Raw genomic sequence first — 17,176 nt, 5'->3', positions numbered from 1 at the left:
TGAATTACTAAAACACAGTTTTTGATAGCCTATTTTGTCATGTCAGTAGAAAGACCACCCAACTCACTACCTTTGTACCTGTCCACTACTGGGGCAATAAGCTAGTATAATAAGAAGTGAAGTCGAAAAAACCAGCGGGGCACAAATGGTCCATAACACAATGGCTCTTGGAAAAAGAGGACTGTCTACTTCTATTTTTTGGCTCTAGATATTTATTTTCAGGCCTGATCCCTAATACAGTCCTGGTATAGAAACTGAACATTAACCTTATTAGTCTCTAATGAGATGTGTTCATAAGTAATGTTGTTTTGTGGGTATTTTTAAGGTAAAGAGGAACAAGACATAGTAAGCGGGTGGCTTTTTTAAAAAGTCATTTCAAAAGGGCTTCCTTAAGAAAAATGAACCAGGATAGATTCAGAATATATAATTGATTTATTTTATTTTATTTTTTTAAATATATTTTATTGATTTTTTACAGAGAGGAAGGGAGAGAGATAGAGAGTTAGAAACATCGATCAGCTGCCTCCTGCACATCTCCTACTGGGGGTGTGCCCGCAACCCAGGTACATGCCCCTGACCGGAATCGAACCTGGGACCCTTCAGTCCGCAGGCCGACGCTCTATCCACTGAGCCAAACCGGTTTCGGCGAGAATATATAATTGATTTAATAGAACAAATAAGGGGCTTTCTAAAAAACAAAAAACAAAAACTTCTTTCTTTTATTCCTAGTGTGAGATAGTGATTAGATATAACTCAATCCAGATGAATTTCAAAACACAGACAAAAATGGTTTTTTTTTTCTCCTTTTGAACAGTTGGCAGAGGTAGCTAGATTGAACCAGGACTCTTAATTTCATCCCAATCCTAGATCAAGATCAAACTAGTATGAGGGAGAAAATGCACTCATTCAATATTTGTTAAGTACCTAGTAAATGTTAGTGGGCACTGTCATGCTGCAGGGAAAATGTCCAAAGCAAGCTACAATCCCCCTGCTTTGGGACACAGAATTAATCTAAAACTCATAAACAAAATTAAAAATTACATTAACAGGTCCTTTTCCTAGATTGCCATTTTGGCACTTTTTACCTAATCTGACTTTCTTCAGAGCACATTTAAATGGCTCAAAACACACACACACACGCACACACACACCAAAAAACGGGTGGCTTATCAGTACAAATTATTAGGGAGGTTAGACTACCTATAAGAGAAAGGAGTAAATTGTTTTCAATGTACATCTAAAAATATTGAGATGAGAATAGCTCCTAGGAAAACAACAGCCAGAGATACACAAGTCTTATTAGACAGCACTTACAGGAAAGCACTAGAGCAACAGCCAGCTCCCTTCCCAGTTCAATTAGAAGAAAGCCCTTAGGAGGCTCAAACCTTTCCCAGCCTCATTCCTGCTCATTAACACTGGGGCTCTATCTAACACAGGCACCCCTGACTATTGTACACACCCTCTGAGATAATATGGTGTGTCCCAGTCAGGTTGTAACACGCTAGCATTCTCAGACCCAAATGCTCAAGTTCAATTGATCCCTGCTAGTCTAAAAAAAGTCTTTCTGCTCCTTGTTTTCCAAACCCCATAGTAATTCTTCACAAAACCGACCAGGACAACTTTGCAAGTCCTCTGGGCTTTCTAGAATTTGAGAAAACTAAGCAGTGATTTAGAAAAGGATCCCAGACAAAAGGGAGCTGTCCCATCAGCACCAATGCTCTACTTGGTGCTAACCAATTTCTCCCTTCTGCCTGTTAGTGCACAGCCCACTGTACTGAAGCCGCAGTTAACATTACAATGAGACCTCTGAATAAACAAGTGGATGGAGAGAAAGCATACTTTGAATAAACTGGGTTTAGTTTACTGGATTTTTTTTAAATTAAAGAATAAGGCACTTAGCTAGGAATCAGTATAGTAGTTGTATTTTTTTTTTTAATGGACTTGATATCCAATGTGTAGTGACTACAAGAGCAGCTAGTAAGAGCATGTCAGCTTCCAGTAAGTGAGGAATGGCAATTTCCATTGCCAAGGTAGAGAACATGAAATAAACTTGAAAAGCACTCAAATCTCCACATCTACCAAAAGCTTGCCAATCTCCAATGTCCAATTCCCTTATTAACCCTATGCCAGAGATGACCCACATCTTTCAGAATACCAATGGCATTTCTTGAGCATAACACTCCCAGGGCACTTACCACCACACATAAGTGTCAACTGAAGCTACTATTTCTTATTTTCCTAATAGAACACAACAGAGCTTATCATACTAAGGAAGAACCCAGTAAATGCCATGATCTACTACAGGACTTTAGAAAGGATTCCACTGACTTGTCACTTAAGTTGAGAACAAAGCAGATGCCATACAAAAAGAGGATACTTATTGGTAACTTGGAGTTTTTTTTATTTTGTTTTGATTTTTGGTGGTGGTAGCAGAAGGGGTACTCAGCCACCATCTGGGGTTTTATCTTCTCTTTGTTTTATTCCTCCTTGTTCCTTCAGGCAAATTGAGTAAATTTGGCTTAAACTGGGCCATAAAAACTTTGTTTACCAATACCTTAAGAAAATATTTTTAAATGTAGCTTTGGTTTTATTTTTCTGCAGAAACACTCCAAAAGGTTCACAAAAGGGGGGTTCTGAACATGTTTAAATGATTTATTTTAAAGGAAAAATTGTTGCAAAAAGCATTATCTCTAAAAGGCAGCAGCTATTGGACCCCACCTAATGCATTTGGAGTGACTCCTGAACACTGTGTGTGGGGGGTGCCTTCTCTCCCTCCCCTCACCCCCAGAGGTGCTCTTCACAGACCAGAATTCCACTCTGCCGCCAAATGATGGCTGGGCTCCTACCTCTCCAGGGGGGAGATGTGCTCAGAAGCACTGACAGGCCCTCACCAGTGGCAGTGATGCAGAGCGCCAGAATAAACTCTAAAGCTGCTTCTCACGGTTGAAAGGACAAGGTGCAAGCTGTTTTCTCACATCCTCTGTCTCTTAAGGTTACAATAAACCAGCCTCTGATCCAATTAAAATCCCTATAGTTTATGTTTTCTCGAGAAGGACAAAGCAAAGATGACCTGTGCTTGCTGGAAAGATAACCAGCCATGTATGGTCTTGGTTGATAAATGAAGAGTTAAAAAGATTAAAAATTTAAGTCATGACTGCCATGAAATTGTTTATTTATGGTAAGGTGTTTCGGGCAGTTACGGCTGTATAACAGTAAATTGTTAACAAGCGTTTCCTAAAGAAAAATTTCCATTATAGATCACAGATAAGGCAAGAAACAGTGCAACACTGCTGAGAGATCAACATTCCAACTGATAGAGGATTCATTAGATGCAAGTCAAGAGGGTCTACCCTTTCCTGAAACCACTTTTAAGAAAAGCTGTACTTTGAGATGACATTTATCCTAATTGCTGCATCTAATTAAAATTAGGTAATTTAAAAATTTTCAAATGAACTTAAAATTTGATGTAGGGCATAATTAAAAATCAGATTTTAGAAAAATATCACTAGGGCAGTAGGGTGAAGGTTGTATACAAGAGGGGGGAAAGTGCAGTTTAGTTCTCAGAGAGCAGGAGGGAATGGCAGCTGTCAAAGTTATTACAGGGGACTTGTTTTGTTTTTTTTTCCTTTTTAAAGACCAGAACATTACAACTTGCAGCAGCTGTGCCCTTGCCTTTCCCAAGTATGCTGATGAGCAGCACTTCTTGTGTGTCTTCTCCTCAGCAGGAACCAGGCTGGTGAATCAGCAAAGTGTCAGTATCTTTGGAAAGCTGCTACTATTATTTTGAATTAGCAGGCATAGAAAAAGAGAATGAGAGCCATGTTTCCAGAGACAACACAGGCGATTTCTATATTAATACGCAAGGTAATGAATGAATCCCTGCAACTCTGTAAGGGACGTAATAAATCCTAGAGGGAAGAGACTCAGTGCACTAGAAAGAACAGTGGACTGGAAATCAGGGGCCTGGAGTGCCAGCCTCAACTTCAACAGTTAGCTATCCAACATTGGGACCTCAGACTTGTCACTAAATAAATAGTCACTGGACTAAGTCATCTCTAAGGTCTGCTTTGATTCTGAAAATCTACCATTCTGTGTAGGTGAATTGAAATGTGAAGTCACAACTAGAATTCTTAGTTACTAACTCTGTAAGAAGCAGTTAGCACCTCAAATAGAGCTAATCATATGTAGATACTCAATATATGCTTACTGGCTGATGCTGTTTGAGTATCCAGTATAGCCTATGGTTCCTCGGGGTCTAGCACAGTGCCTGGTACATAATAAGCACTCGAGGCATAGCTACATGCTATTGAATTCATAAGACCCTGTACTGCCGGGGTCCAACCCCAGCAGGTCCAGGGGTCCCCAAAGGTGTAGACGGATTCGGCGAAGAAGGAATGACACGGAGACAGCGTTCTGTTGATCAGCAGCCTAGCCAGGATCTCCAGCCAGGATCTCCAGCCAAGTTCTGGTCTGGATCTCCAGAAAGGTTCTGCTTCGGATCTCCAGCCAGGTTCTGTGGCCATGTTCCCTCGCTAGGTTCTCCAGCCAGGTTCTGTCCAGGTTCTCCAGCCAGGTTCAGTCACCAGGTTCTAGTCAGGTTCTCTTGCCAATTTCTGTAGTCAGGTTCAGTCCAGGATCTTTTGCCATGTTCTCTCCAGCGAAGGTCTTCTATCTGTAGGCTCTGTGTAGGTTCTGTCTTCTTGGCTCTCTTCTAAGTTCTGTCTCTCTCTGTCTTGTTACATCTGTATTTATACCAGTTGATTCAATCCTATCAATCTCTATTACAAAGGTTAGGGCGTTTCTTATCTCCATTCCAGGGAGTAAAGATTATGCAGCTTAAGCATGATTGTTTGTAGTTAAAGTGATTAATTACCCGCCTGGCACTTAGTTAAGGGGTTTTATTCCCTCCCTAACTTCAGGGGAAAATCCCTACCTGGGGAAACAACCTTTCTCAGAGACCTTGGTTAAAACACATAGTGCCAAGAAGGTGAGCAAACATATTAAGAACAGTATGCCATATATGCCAGGTCCCTTGAAACAGCAAGCATGGACCGGCTCCCAGCACTGTACTGAACTCGCCTAGAAATAAGCTAATTGACTAGGGTTCTTACGGTACAATGCAGAACTCTGCAATGAACCCTGGGGAACATTCATCAATCTTGGGACTGACATAGTGATTCTTAATACTGTCTCACATTACATGAAATATCAGAAATGGCTTAAGATCACCCTTCAAGAAGCCTGCATTAAAATTATTCACTGATTTATTTCTATGAGAATTATCAGGCAGGAAAAGAACCTAGTCAGACATGCTCTCAGGAGAGAGATTACCAGAAAGATGAAAATAACATGAAGCAGCAGCAGATTCCCCATGAATATCACTCAAGCAGACTAACTACTTTTGTCTCTCACCTTCGAAAATCTGGATTCTAACAGAACAACTATTGGAAGGGAATTTCCTTTAATGAACATAACTCCAACCACAGGCATATGAAAAACCATTTGCACTAAAGCAGTTGCACATCAGATAGCAGTTGCACAAAGACAAAGTATAAAATGGTTTTCAAAGTCATGATTTAGATTCAGTTAAAAGTAACATTTCCTAAGTGCCTACTATATATAAGAAACTACTTAGCACTTATATGATCTCCTTTAATCCTCTAAATAACACTGAAAGGCAAAAGTTACTAACTCTATTTTTTTTGCAGTTAAGAATACTAAAGGCTAGAGGGTCACCAAATTTCACACAAAAAATAAAACTAAAAGTTAAACCTAGATTGTCTATTTAGGTATAAAGCTGATTCTATAAATACTAAATGTTTTTGTGCACCTGGCCTTTAAGAAATTAGAAATACATCAGTGGACAAAACATAAAATCTCTATCTTCCCCGACATTCCAATGTACTTTCCATCATAGTTTACTGCATCCTCTAGTCTCAACTCCACTGGGGCATCTGCTAACAGACTGATGTCTAGACCAAAAATTCAAATGCTGTCTGGTCTTGCCTCTCTAATGGGCCTCCAAATCAAGATCCTGAAAAATTAATGCTGTTAATGTATGAACAGCTACATCACGATGAATTCTAGTACTATTAAGAGCAAATAGAACAATTAAGGATTGCCCAAGATTTACTGATATAAACCAGATTTTCAAATGAGTAAAGAGCAGCATGTGTTTCAAGATGGGAGATAATTGGACTGGAAATAGAATATCAGATATGACAGCACAGACAGACAGGAGAAGAGAGTAAACAGCACTCCCCTACCATGTCAGCCTTCCCACTGAAGACAGATCTGAAAGGATATCTGTATTATCATGTCCGAGCAACCCGAGAAGAGACTGAACAGCATTCAGCTCCACTAGGAGGTGGTACAGGTCTGGCATGGTGGCCACCACGTGCATCTCCTGAATGATGTCATTTAGGTCCAGCTCGGATTCCATAAACCTAGGAGGGAAAAGCAAGACAGCATCATTGAAAGGAAAGAAGTACTATCAGCACTGACGAGCAAACAGCTACACAATCCAGACAGACAATCTGTCAAAGTGTCTACAACAGACCAACCAAGAAGGACACTCATCCAAACATCATACTGTCACATAATTTCCTTGAGAAATCGATTTCCTCATTACAAAAATCAATCTTGGATTCAGATCTCATTACAGGATTCCCTTACTCTTGCCGTCACAAGCTGCCTTTTAGAGGCTCCTAAAGCATTTTGCAGCTTTAAATGATCTGCCCACCAGTCCAATGGATTAGCTAACAATACCCCTTAGTGTGGCAATTCTGTTGCCCTGAACATAATTATCTTACTAATCTAAAAAGGGTTTTCTTACTTGCCACTTCAGGTCAAGGGCCAATTACTTCCCTTACCCAAAGGAAGATATGAGATTCTGCTGCCATTCAAAAATGGCAAGTAAGAGAAACTCCCAACCCTCACATCCCTTCCAGTGAGCTGATTAAGAGGTAGATCCCAAAGTAAAGCAGATATAGGCTCTGGCATCCTATAATCACCACCATACTTTGTGTAGTATGATATTTTACTCACATGTCCACACCTGAACCTTTCAACAGACCTATGCCCAGACACTTAGAACAGAACTGCTCTGTATTCGCCTCCGCATGCCCCCCCCCTCCAATATTTGACACATTAAGGAATGTCCACTAAGTCTTTGATGAATAAGGAAGTTTTGTTGTGAAAAGGAAATGAGCTAATCCATGCAAAGCAACTGAACAATATCCGACTGACAGTGATTGAGAGGAATGGGTGGTCAAACAGACCCTGAAACCAGACTGCCTGGGTTTAAACCTGACCTAGGCACTTAGCCTCTCAGTGTCTTCATCTGTAAATGGGATAATAAACTGCCTATCTCATAGGGACACTATAAAGAGTAAATGAATAAATAGGTATAAAGCACTTAAAATTGCATATGTCTGCTCTCCTTTCTCCTCCTCTTCTTTCTTCTCCTCTTACTACTGCTACCATTATTATGTCTATCTTCCCTGCTAGAGTGTAAGCTTCTTAAATATAGGAAGTATATATTTTGTCTCTATATATCCACAGGTGCCTGCTTAATTGAATGAGGCCACAAAGGAAAGGAACACAAGCAGGGACTCTTGAAGTCATAAAGTACTCATCAACTTCCAGAAGCTGAAGGGCTAAGCAAATACCACCTGTCCAGAAACCTGGATTCTGTAAGGAACAAAATCTGGAGACTATAACTCTTTAAAACATGCTCATATTTTAGACAATATCCCTAACCACTATTTTTCTCCATTACTATTTTTAATCATAACAGCAATCATACATTATATTATTAACCAGAAATAACCATTGATAATACTCTGGTATGTTTAATTCATGAGTTTTCACTCAACCTACATCCTTCCCCCCAATGCTAAAGTAGCCTACATAGTATATAGTTGTATATTCAATTTTTGCTATTATTAACACAGGCTGAATAATTCCCCTTATCATTAAACACTCTTTTACAGCAGGAAAAGCCAGTATCCAACACTGCTGTCAGTCTTTCTCCTCCCATGGCACTATCCCTCACTGAGCACACCACTCTTCCCTGTTGAGCCCAGACATGACTTCTCAACATAGCATTCCAAAAAGAGACTGCCAATCAATCACAGAGCGAGTGTAGGAGATTAAGCCTATCTGAAACTCCTGTCCTAAATAATACATTTTTAAAAGCTGCGTGGTATTCCCTTGTGAACATGTACCATAATTTATTTTACCCTTTGTCAGACATTCAGGTGGTCTCCAATTTTCTCCCTATACCAAATGACACTATGATGCATGTATTCACAATTATTGTGTTGAGATAAAGTCCCAGGATGGAACGTGTCAAGTCAAAAAGTATGCATACCTTAGCAGATTTTGATACATTCTTCCAGAAAGGTACCAATAGTGTATAAAGTGCTTGTTTCCCCCGCCCTCTTTAAAAACAGTATTTAAAATGCATTTAAAATCTCCTCCAATTTGAAATAGGAAATTTATTAAAATTTTCTTTTTTATTGTTGATACTATTACGGATGTCTCCCACTCACCCCTTCTTTGCCCACCTCCATCCAGCTCCCACAACCCCTCCCCTGACCTTCACCATTGTTGTCTGTATGCATGGGTTATGCACAGATGTTCTTTGGCTACACTCTTTACCTTCTTTTATCCAGTTGTCCCCACCCCATTCCCTCCAACCTCTGTCAGTCTGTTCCATGTATCCATGCCTCTGGTTCTATTTTGTTTGTCAATTTATTTTGTTCATTAGATTCCAAATGAGATCATGTGATAACTTTCTCTGACTGGCTTATTTCGCTTAGCATGATATAATTTCCAAGTCCATCCATGCTGTCACAAAGGATAACAGTCCCTTCTTTTTCACAGCCACATAGTACTCCATTGTGCAAATGTACCACAGAAGATAGAAAATTTAACTTATTTTTTATTTACATTTCTGATATTACTATTTAAGATGGTTCAAATTTTGTTAATGTTTATTAGCTATTTGTATTTCTTTGACCATTTTATTTTTTGTAAATAATTCTTTGTTAAAAGTATTACATATGCCCTCTATCCCCCACTATTGACCCCCTCCAGCCTCCTCCCCCAACCCTCATCTTCTTTACCCATTTTATATCAGTGTGCTCATCTTAATTTATTCATTTATAAGCACTCTGTATATTAAGAAAATTAATTTGTCGCATATGCTGGGGAAAAAACAACAGAGAAAAATATTTACCCCTTAATTAGTACATTGTGCTTTATCACATAAAGGTTTTTAAAAGTTTAGTCAAATCTTTGCCTTTATAAACTCTATTTTACATGTATCCTGAGCAATTTTTTTTTCTATGTTAAGATTAGATATATTTTATGGTCTACTTTTATGTATTGTTAAGTTTATACATATTTAAATGTTTAGGAGTAAATAAATCTGAAATTTATGTTAGCTAATGATATAGGACAAAGATCTAACTTTATTTTCTGCAAATGTTTGTCCTATTGCCCCAATACCATAATCTATGCTTTTTCCACAGATCTGAAGAAATGCCACCTCCATCATACACTAAATTTATTTTTTAATTCAAATTTAAATTTCTTTCATTGACCCCTGCTCCCCCCACACACCCCTCCTAAGCCTTTGCCACACTATTGTCTGTGTCCATGGGCTATGCATACAAGTTCCCCAGTTTAATCTCTCTCCCCGCACGCTCCTCACCCCCAACCCCACCTTCCCTCTGAAATTCATCAGTCTATTCATGGTTCTGTCTCTGGATCTATTTTGTTTATCAGTTTATTTTATTCATTAGATTCCACATATCAGTGAGATCATGTGATACTTATCTTTCTCTGACTGGCTTATTTTGCTTAGCATAATACTCCCCAGGTCCATCCGTGCTGTTGCAAATGGTGAGAGCTCCTCTTTTTTATTGCTGCATAGTATTCCATTGTGATAAATGTACCACAGCCTTTTCATCCACGTATCTGCTGATGGGCACTTGAGCTGTTTCCAAATCTTAGCTATTATAAATTGCACTGCTATGAATATAGAGGTGCATACATTCTTTCTGAGTGGTGTTTCAGGTTTCTTAGGATATATTCCTAGAAGTGGGATTACTGGGTCAAATGGCAGTTCCATTTTAAATTTTTTGAGGAAACTGAATACTGTTTTCCATAATGACTGCACCAGTCTGCATTCCCACCAGCAGTGTACTAAAGTTCCCTTTTCTCTACTTCCTCGCCAACACTTGTCATTTGTTGATGATAGCCATTCTGACAGGTGTGAGGTGATACCTCATTGTTGTTTTAATTTGTATCTCTTGGATAATTAGTGACTTTGAGCATTTTTTTCATGTTTCTTGGCCTTCTGTATGTCTACTTTGGAGAAGTGTCTATTTAGGTCCTTTGCCCATTTATTAACTGGACTGTTTGTCTTCCTTTTGTTAAGTTGTATGAGTTCCTTATATATTTTAGAAATTAACCCCTTATCGGATATATTATTGGCAAATATGTTCTCCCATGCAGTAGGCTCTCTTTTCACTTTGTTGATGGTTTCTTTTGCTGTGTAGAAGCTTTTTTATTTTGTTGTAGCCCCATTTGTTTATTTCCTCCTTAGTTTCCTTTGTAATAGGGCAGTGGTCGGCAAACTCATTAGTCAACAGAGCCAACTATCAACAGTACAACAATTGAAATTTCTTTTGGGAGCCAAATTTTTTAAACTTACACTATATAGGTAGGTACATTGTTATTAACTTAGTTAGGGTACTCCTAAGGCTTAGGAAGAGCCACACTCAAGGGGCCAAAAAGCCGCATGTGGCTCGCGAGCCGCAGTTTGCTGACCACAGTAGGAGATCTATGAGAGATGTCTGAGATATTGCTGCAAAGATTTTTATGGTTTCACAACTTACATTTAGGTCTTTTATTCGTTTTGAGTTTATTCTTGTGTATGGTGTGAGTTGGTAGACTAGTTTCATTTTTTTGCATGTACCTGTCTAGTTTTCACAACACCATTTATTGAAAAGACTTTCTTTACTCCATTGTATGCTCTTGCCTCCTTTGTCAAATATTAATCGAGCATAATGGCTTGGATCCAATTTCTGGGTTCTGTTCCATTGATCTATATGCCTGTTCTTGTGTCAGTACCAGGCTGTTTTGAGTATAGTGGCTTTGTAGTATAATTTCGTATCTGGTATTGTGATTCCTCCAACTATGTTCTTCTTTCTCAAGATTGCTATTTGGGGTCATTTTTGGTTCCATATAAATTTTTGGAGTGTTTTTTTTTTTTCTAGATCTGTTAAATATGCCATTGGTATTTTAACAAGGATTGCGATGAATCTATAGATTGTTTTGGGTAGTAGTAGACATTTTAATGATGTTGAGTTTATCAAGCCATGAACATGGTATTTTCTTCCACTTGTTTATATCTTCCTCTATCTCTTTTTTCAATATCCTGTAGTTGTCTGAGTACAGGTCTTCTACCTCCTTGGTTAAGTTTATTCCTAAGTATCTTAATTTTTTGTTGCAATAGTAAATGCGTTTTGTTTTTTTTTTAGTCTCTCTGAGAGTTCATTATTGGTGTATAAAAATGCCATCAATTTCTGGGCATTAATTTTATATCCTGCTATGTTGCCAAATTCATTTATTAAATCTAGTAGTTTTTTTGGTGGAATCTTAGGGTTTTCTATGTATAATATCATGTCATCTGTCAATATTGACAGTTTTACTTCATCCTTTCCAATCTGGATGCCTTTTATTTCTTCTTCTTGTCTGATCGCTGAGGTTATATTATATTGAATAATAGTGGTAAAAGAGGACATCCCTGTATTGTTCCTGTTCTTAGGGGAAATGGTTTTAGTTTTTGCCCATTGAAGATGATGTTGGCTGTAGGTTTGTCATATATGGCCTTTATTATGTTGAGGTATGATCCCTCTATTCCTACTTTGCTAAGAGTTTTTATCAAAAAAGAGTGTTGGATTTTGTCAAATGCTTTTTCTGCACCAATTGATATGATCATGTGATTTTTGTCTTCCAATTTGCTTATGTAATGTATCATGTTTGTTGATTTGTGAATATTGTATCAGCCTTGCATCCCTGGGATAAATCCCACTTGGTCATGGCATCATACACTGAATTTTAATGTGTAATCTGTTTATGGGCTTTGCACTGCATTTCATTGCTTTGTTTGTAAATTCTTGAGCCAGGATCACACTTCCATATTGTTACAGTATATTTTATGTCCATTATTGCAAAAACACTTTCTTGCTAGTCTTCTTTTTCAATGCTTCCTTGTTTATTCTCACCTGTTTATTATTCCAAGTACATTCAAAATTATATTTGTAAAGATTCCCCCTCCATCCGTCTTTTTTTAAGGCTTCTTTCACTGTGCTTACAAATATACCACCATTTTACATTATTTCTGTCTCCTAAAGTATGAAAGTCAAGCCAGAAGAATCATGCCTTGGAAAGAAAGGCTGGTACAGAATTCAGATATTCCATGGGGTAGCAGATCTATATAATCTTTGAACCAAATGGGCTCAGCAAACCTCTAAGGGTTATTTGCCTTAAATGGGTAGTTGTGTTTTTTTAAAAATCTGATTTCTGAAGAGTAACTTCACATAAAGATTTTTATAGCTCACCAGGAAGAACTGACAAGGAAGACTGAGCACTAAATAGTAATAAGCAAAATGATGTTGAACACAAGAAAAGATTTGGGACTTGGGTGGTAATGAATGAATGTCAGCCCAGAGAGAAGCCTCTGGTGGCATCCTACAGGGGTTGATCCTTAGGCCTGTTTAGATCATCTATATTATTTTATTGTTATTTTCTAATCAGTAACTTAAATGAAGATATATAAATAGCAACTTAACAAATGTTAAGCAACACAAAGCTTACAGAGAAAATGAATACAGCGCTGACAGAATCAATTCAAAAGTTCCTGATAGGCGATGATGGGCCAAATCTAACAGGAGAAAAATTATCTAGGCTCCACATAGAGAGCTGCACTGAACCAAAAAGTCAGATTACAAATGCATGGGGTGGGAACGACATAATTTAATAAGAGCACATGTGTAGAACTTGATGGTTTTAGCCAACTGTAACAGCAATACAAATCAGACCATGAGACAGCTGTACCAGGACAGGAACTACTCATTCAACTCTCGTCACCCAACAATGGGCACACTCCCAGGTCCACAGTTCAGCAGATGCCTTCCAAATGAAGGAGCAGAGGAAAGTAGCTGCCATAAAGGCTAGGTGGTTTCAGGCTGCTTAAAAGAAGGCAATACAGAGTTAACATGTGATTATATGACCCTGAAGTTCTGTGACATCTCTTATAGAAGCCATACTTTAGGAGAGATAGAGACACTAATTCGGGAAAACAACCACGATTATAAGTTGTCTAGATATCCTCTCATCTAAGAATTTGTTGAAATTCTTTTTCATTCTGAGTTTAAATCTTAGAGTCAGAAGTGCCAAATAATGAAAAGATTTCTTTGAAAAGTTAAATACTTGTCACTGGGGGTAATTAATAAAGGGTAATATAATTTTAAAAAATCAAGAATTAGAAGGGAGAGTGGAATTTACCTTCCAACTTTGAAATTCTTCTAAATCTGCAATCAGCCCAAAGTTTTTAAGTTTAGAAAGTCAAAATATTATCAAAACAAAAACAAGCAGAAATTCAAATGACAGCAGAGAAACATCATAAAAATACTACTGGGGTCCAGTGTTACATGAGTAACAAGATATAGTGGAAAATGCCTGGACTTGAGAATGATATAGACTTGGGTCACACCCTCAGCCACACAAGTTACTGGCTGTGTAACCATGAACAGTACGTCAACAAGTATTTACTGGACACACACTAGGTACCAGTCACCATGCTAGGTTCCGAGGATATAACAGATAATAAAATAATCCTAGTTGCTGTCCGCATGGAGCCCTTAGCCTAGTACAAATTTAATAACCTATTACATACAATTAATTGTAAGGATCTGGTGTTGTCCAAGAAATGACATTAGAACACAGATCATGGGACCCCAACCTGGTCAACGGAGACAGAGAATAGCAACTAACCTATCTCTAAACCTCAGCTTCCTTAATTTTCCTAGCTGAATTACAGTGAGGATTCAACGAGATAAAAAATATAAAGTGCCTAATGATAGTTGGCACATAATAGGTGCTCGACAAATCTAGGTACCCTCAAGTTTGCTATGCTATAAAAAAGAGTATTTTCTTCTCTTTTTGTCAACAAAGTATAAGCCTACTCATTTAAAGCACACACTACAACATTTGTAGAGACTGTCTAGGAAGTAAGCATACACTCAGTAATGGATGACTCACAGCTGGGGGAATGGGTCAAGTTAGAGGCAATGGGAAAGCAACACAGCAATCTATTAAAACAGTAACCCAGGCTGAGATGGGGTCATCGATTCCATCTGGGATGGGGAGAATATTCTGCTAGCCTGCCATGTGCATTTGTTTCAGACCAGCAGGATGTTCTCTTTCAACTGTAATAGTGAAGATTAGCAAATGACCAGCAAGGCTCAAATATACCAGGAAAACCACAGAAATTGGTGAGTCCTCCTGCAAACACAAGACCAGCAGTCAATGTATAGAGAACATGATGTTTCTTCCACCCAACTAAATCAGCAGTTCTCAAAGTGTGGTCCTGGGACTCTAGGGTGGGGGTAGGAGGTGGTTGGAGATCCTTTTCGGGGATCTAAAAGATCAAAACTATTTTCACAATAATCCCAAAGTATTAAAAGTACGTCTTGTTTTATTGAGTTTTGCTTTATTGAGCTTCACAGATACTGCATTTTTTTTTTTTTAACAAAGTAGAGGTTTGTGGTAACCCTCCATCAAGCAAGTCCATTGGCACCATTTTTCCAACAGCATTTGCTCACTTCATGTCTCTGTGCCACATTTTGGTAATTCTTGCAATATTTCAAACTTTTTCATTATTATATACTAGAGGCCCGATGCATGAAGATTCGTGCAAGAATAGGCCTTCCTTCCCCTGGCAGCCAGCACCACCTTCATGCCGGCCAGAGTTGCCTTTCTACCTTCACTCTGGCCAGAGCCGCCTTCCACCTCTTGCCTTGTTGCATCAATTTGCATATTCCCTCCTTATTGGCTGTGGGTGATGCCATCTTTATCGCATGGTTAATTTGCATGTTACTCTTTTATTAGATAGGATGACATGGTGATCTTTGATCAGTGATCTTTGCTGTTACTAGGGCAAGACCCTCCACCAGCAAAAAGATTATAATTTGCTAAAGGCTCAGATGATGGATAGCATTTTTTAGCAATAAAGTACTTTTAAATTAAGGTATGTACATTGTTTTTTTAGACATAATGCTGCTACATACTTAAACTATAGTACAGTGTAAATATAACTTTTATATGTGCTAGGAAACCAAAATATTCTCGTGACTCGCTTTATTGCAATATTCACTTTACTACAAACCTGCGATCTCCGAGGTTTGCCTATTTTGCCTTTTTCACTTTCATTCTCTCAGGAGTGAACACTGGAGTTTTCAACAGGGCTACACAAGACGTGATTATATCATTGCCCTGATGCCTAATAAAATGTGTGCTTGTGTATTCTAGAATTTTCTAAGATAAGCACTTTGGGGTGTACTTATAATTGAAGAGTGCAAAGGGGCCCTGAGATTAAAATCTTTGAGAACCACTATACTAAATAATTCTGCCCCTGCAACAATGAAAAGGAGAACACTAATGGGCTTACCAGGGAAATAGCACGCTCCACTCAATGTGATATCTGGCAGAAAGATTACAGTGCAAGGTTGAGGCTGCATAAAGAGAACTTTCAAATGAATCTGAAATGCAGCCAAATGAAGAGAAGCATTTTTGGGTTATGCAATCAAAATGACAATTGCATATATGGGAAAATATATTTGAATGTTTCTGATCCCAACCGGAAAGTTTCATTCAAATATGTTCTAGCAATTTTCATCTTAATTGCACCTCGCTGGTCTAGAGAATTATAAAAGACACTGCACCAGTAAGAATTCAAAAATTCAAGGTTAAAACAAAATGTAATTTCCTAACCAATTTTAAAATGTTCAGATTTAAAAACTAAAATAGTATATAAATTTTATCTGAATAGAAAACACTGTTAAGTCTTTAAAATAAAATTTTAAAACCAATTTATGAAATGTAACACTAGAGCATCTGTGGTACCTAAGATGTGGTACAAAACCTGCAGAAACTCACTGCTCTAAATTGACAGAAGTACTAGTATACCTACCAAGTGGGCAAAGGCAATGCTGGCACTCCAAGAAGTAAATTGGATTGCTTAAATTTCTAGAGTTATCAACCCAGAGCATAGCTTCCTCATAATGTATCCTTAGATTCCAGGCAATAAGAATGTAATAAAGATTACATCAACCATCTAGTATCTCATATTTATTGAGCACCTAGAGTATGGCAGGTGCTGTGTTAGGAATTAGAAGCAGAAACAAACAAGACACAGTCCACCTCCTCAAAGGACACAGAATCTAATGCAGGAAGACCACTGAGTAAAGAAATAATAAAACAAATGGCAAAGATGTTAAAGACTGATCACATTCATTATGGGCAAGAAAATAGGGAAAGAGACCTGCTGATGGGAGAATAAAAGAACACAGTGGGGAATTTGGCAGTAGTTATCCAAGTTTAAAATATACATATCCTTCAACCTGGGAATTCAACATTTATCCTATAGAAATACATTTTATACTAAGGCACATGTACAAAGGTTCCCTACAGCATTGTCCATAAAAGCCAATATTTAAAATAACCAAATGTCTGTAATAGAAAAATAATAAGTAAATCATGGTTATCTATAAACCATGAAATACTCTAACCAGTCACAAAAAATAAGATAAGTATGAGATATGAACATGAAAAGATCTCCTGTTATGTAATAAAAAAAAATCCAGGTGCAGAATATGTACAGTATAATTTAGGTTAAAAAATTTTGATATTTACATATATATGTAAATAAGTATATGAAAAATAATCTGAAAGGATATTCACCGAAGTGTCCACAGGGCTATCTCTAGGTAGGGGAATGGAAGAGGGGGTCAGTGCAGTGAAGGAGGACGTGCATTTTTTACGCTACTTATGCACTGTTGGTATTTTTTACAATGACAAGCAATTCAGGTGTTACTTG

General features: G+C 38.0%; 1 protein-coding gene across 1 annotated transcript in view; it reads right to left on the bottom strand.

Moving 5' to 3' along the window:
* The window catches only part of CTNNBL1 (catenin beta like 1), a 174,890-nt gene that overhangs the window by 113,023 nt on the left and 44,691 nt on the right, over nucleotides 1-17,176 (bottom strand). The window contains exon 4 of the mRNA XM_059706115.1: nucleotides 6,307-6,446. Within this exon, the coding sequence (XP_059562098.1) occupies nucleotides 6,307-6,446 (140 nt within the window). The remainder of the gene's footprint in view (nucleotides 1-6,306; nucleotides 6,447-17,176) is intronic.

This window comes from Myotis daubentonii, chromosome 8, assembly GCF_963259705.1.
Source record: "Myotis daubentonii chromosome 8, mMyoDau2.1, whole genome shotgun sequence".
In the NCBI taxonomy this organism is placed as follows: Eukaryota; Metazoa; Chordata; class Mammalia; order Chiroptera; family Vespertilionidae; genus Myotis; species Myotis daubentonii.
This window is presented reverse-complemented; position numbering and strand designations above follow the sequence as displayed.